The following is an 890-nucleotide window of genomic DNA, read 5'->3' on the forward strand; positions in this document are numbered from 1 at the left end:
CCCTGTGCGAGAAGTTAGAGCTCAGCTCACTATGGCTATCTCAAACAGGACTGTCCAACAGAAGCAAAGCCAGAGCAGGCCACGCAACTCACCGGCCAGGCGAAGCTGAAAGGGATAACAATCCGGTTCTTTTCATTATTCCGGTTGTACTTTAAGTTGAAGGTATTTCCTCCGATGACAGGAGTGGATTTGGATCCGAAGCTGCAAGGACCGCCAGCAGTGACCCGCGACTGATACTCCTTCAGGCAAACTTTAAAATAGGTATCACACTCATCTCTGGTGCATTTTCTATCTCCTGGGTTTCGGGTGCCATCACAGCAATTTCCATTTTGCAGTTCACCATTCACATTTTGCATGGATAAGATCTCCAACTCAAACTGTCCCGACGCTAAAGTCACCTGTTAATCCCAAGAAAGAACCGGAGGATAAAACAAACAAACAAAAAATCAAGAAACAGTTACCTCACTTTTTTCCTAAACGCAATCTACAACAACTCTGCAGACAGGAAAAAATAATTTTGAGTGTGCTTTCAAGAAGCATATGCCTAACATTAAAAAAAGCAACCACTCCAAGCTTTTCCCTATCAGACATCCATGAGAAAGACTCATAAATCATCCCAGGCAAATAATGCCTTTAATGCTAAAAAACAACCTTAAGTGCCAACTCCGAAAAAAAAACAGAGTGTGCGGGGAAGGTTTCTGAATCGTTAGGAAATAAAAGTAAACCAACCCAAGAGTGCATACGCGAGGGCAAATCCAACAAAACGATGTAGCTAAAGCACCCTGGAAATGCAGCCCCTCTGCCTTCTCCGAGGTGCAGCTGAGAGCGGAAAACAGCCTCCCCAGCTGGGATTCAGACCTTGCACATCAGCCACCCAGAGTACCGAAATT

The 890-nt window shown here is 44.8% G+C and overlaps 1 protein-coding gene across 1 annotated transcript in view; it reads right to left on the bottom strand.

Moving 5' to 3' along the window:
• Window positions 1-615, bottom strand: part of JAG1 (jagged 1) — a 35,136-nt gene extending 34,521 nt beyond the window's left edge. Inside the window, exons 1-2 of the mRNA XM_009886042.1 lie at window positions 519-615; window positions 93-400 (exon numbers count right to left, since the gene is read on the bottom strand). Of these exons, the coding sequence (XP_009884344.1) occupies window positions 93-400; window positions 519-615 (405 nt within the window). The remainder of the gene's footprint in view (window positions 1-92; window positions 401-518) is intronic.
• Window positions 616-890: the final 275 nt, after the last annotated feature.

This window comes from Charadrius vociferus, unplaced genomic scaffold (assembly GCF_000708025.1).
Source record: "Charadrius vociferus isolate BGI_N301 unplaced genomic scaffold, ASM70802v2 scaffold455, whole genome shotgun sequence".
Taxonomy (NCBI): Eukaryota; Metazoa; Chordata; class Aves; order Charadriiformes; family Charadriidae; genus Charadrius; species Charadrius vociferus.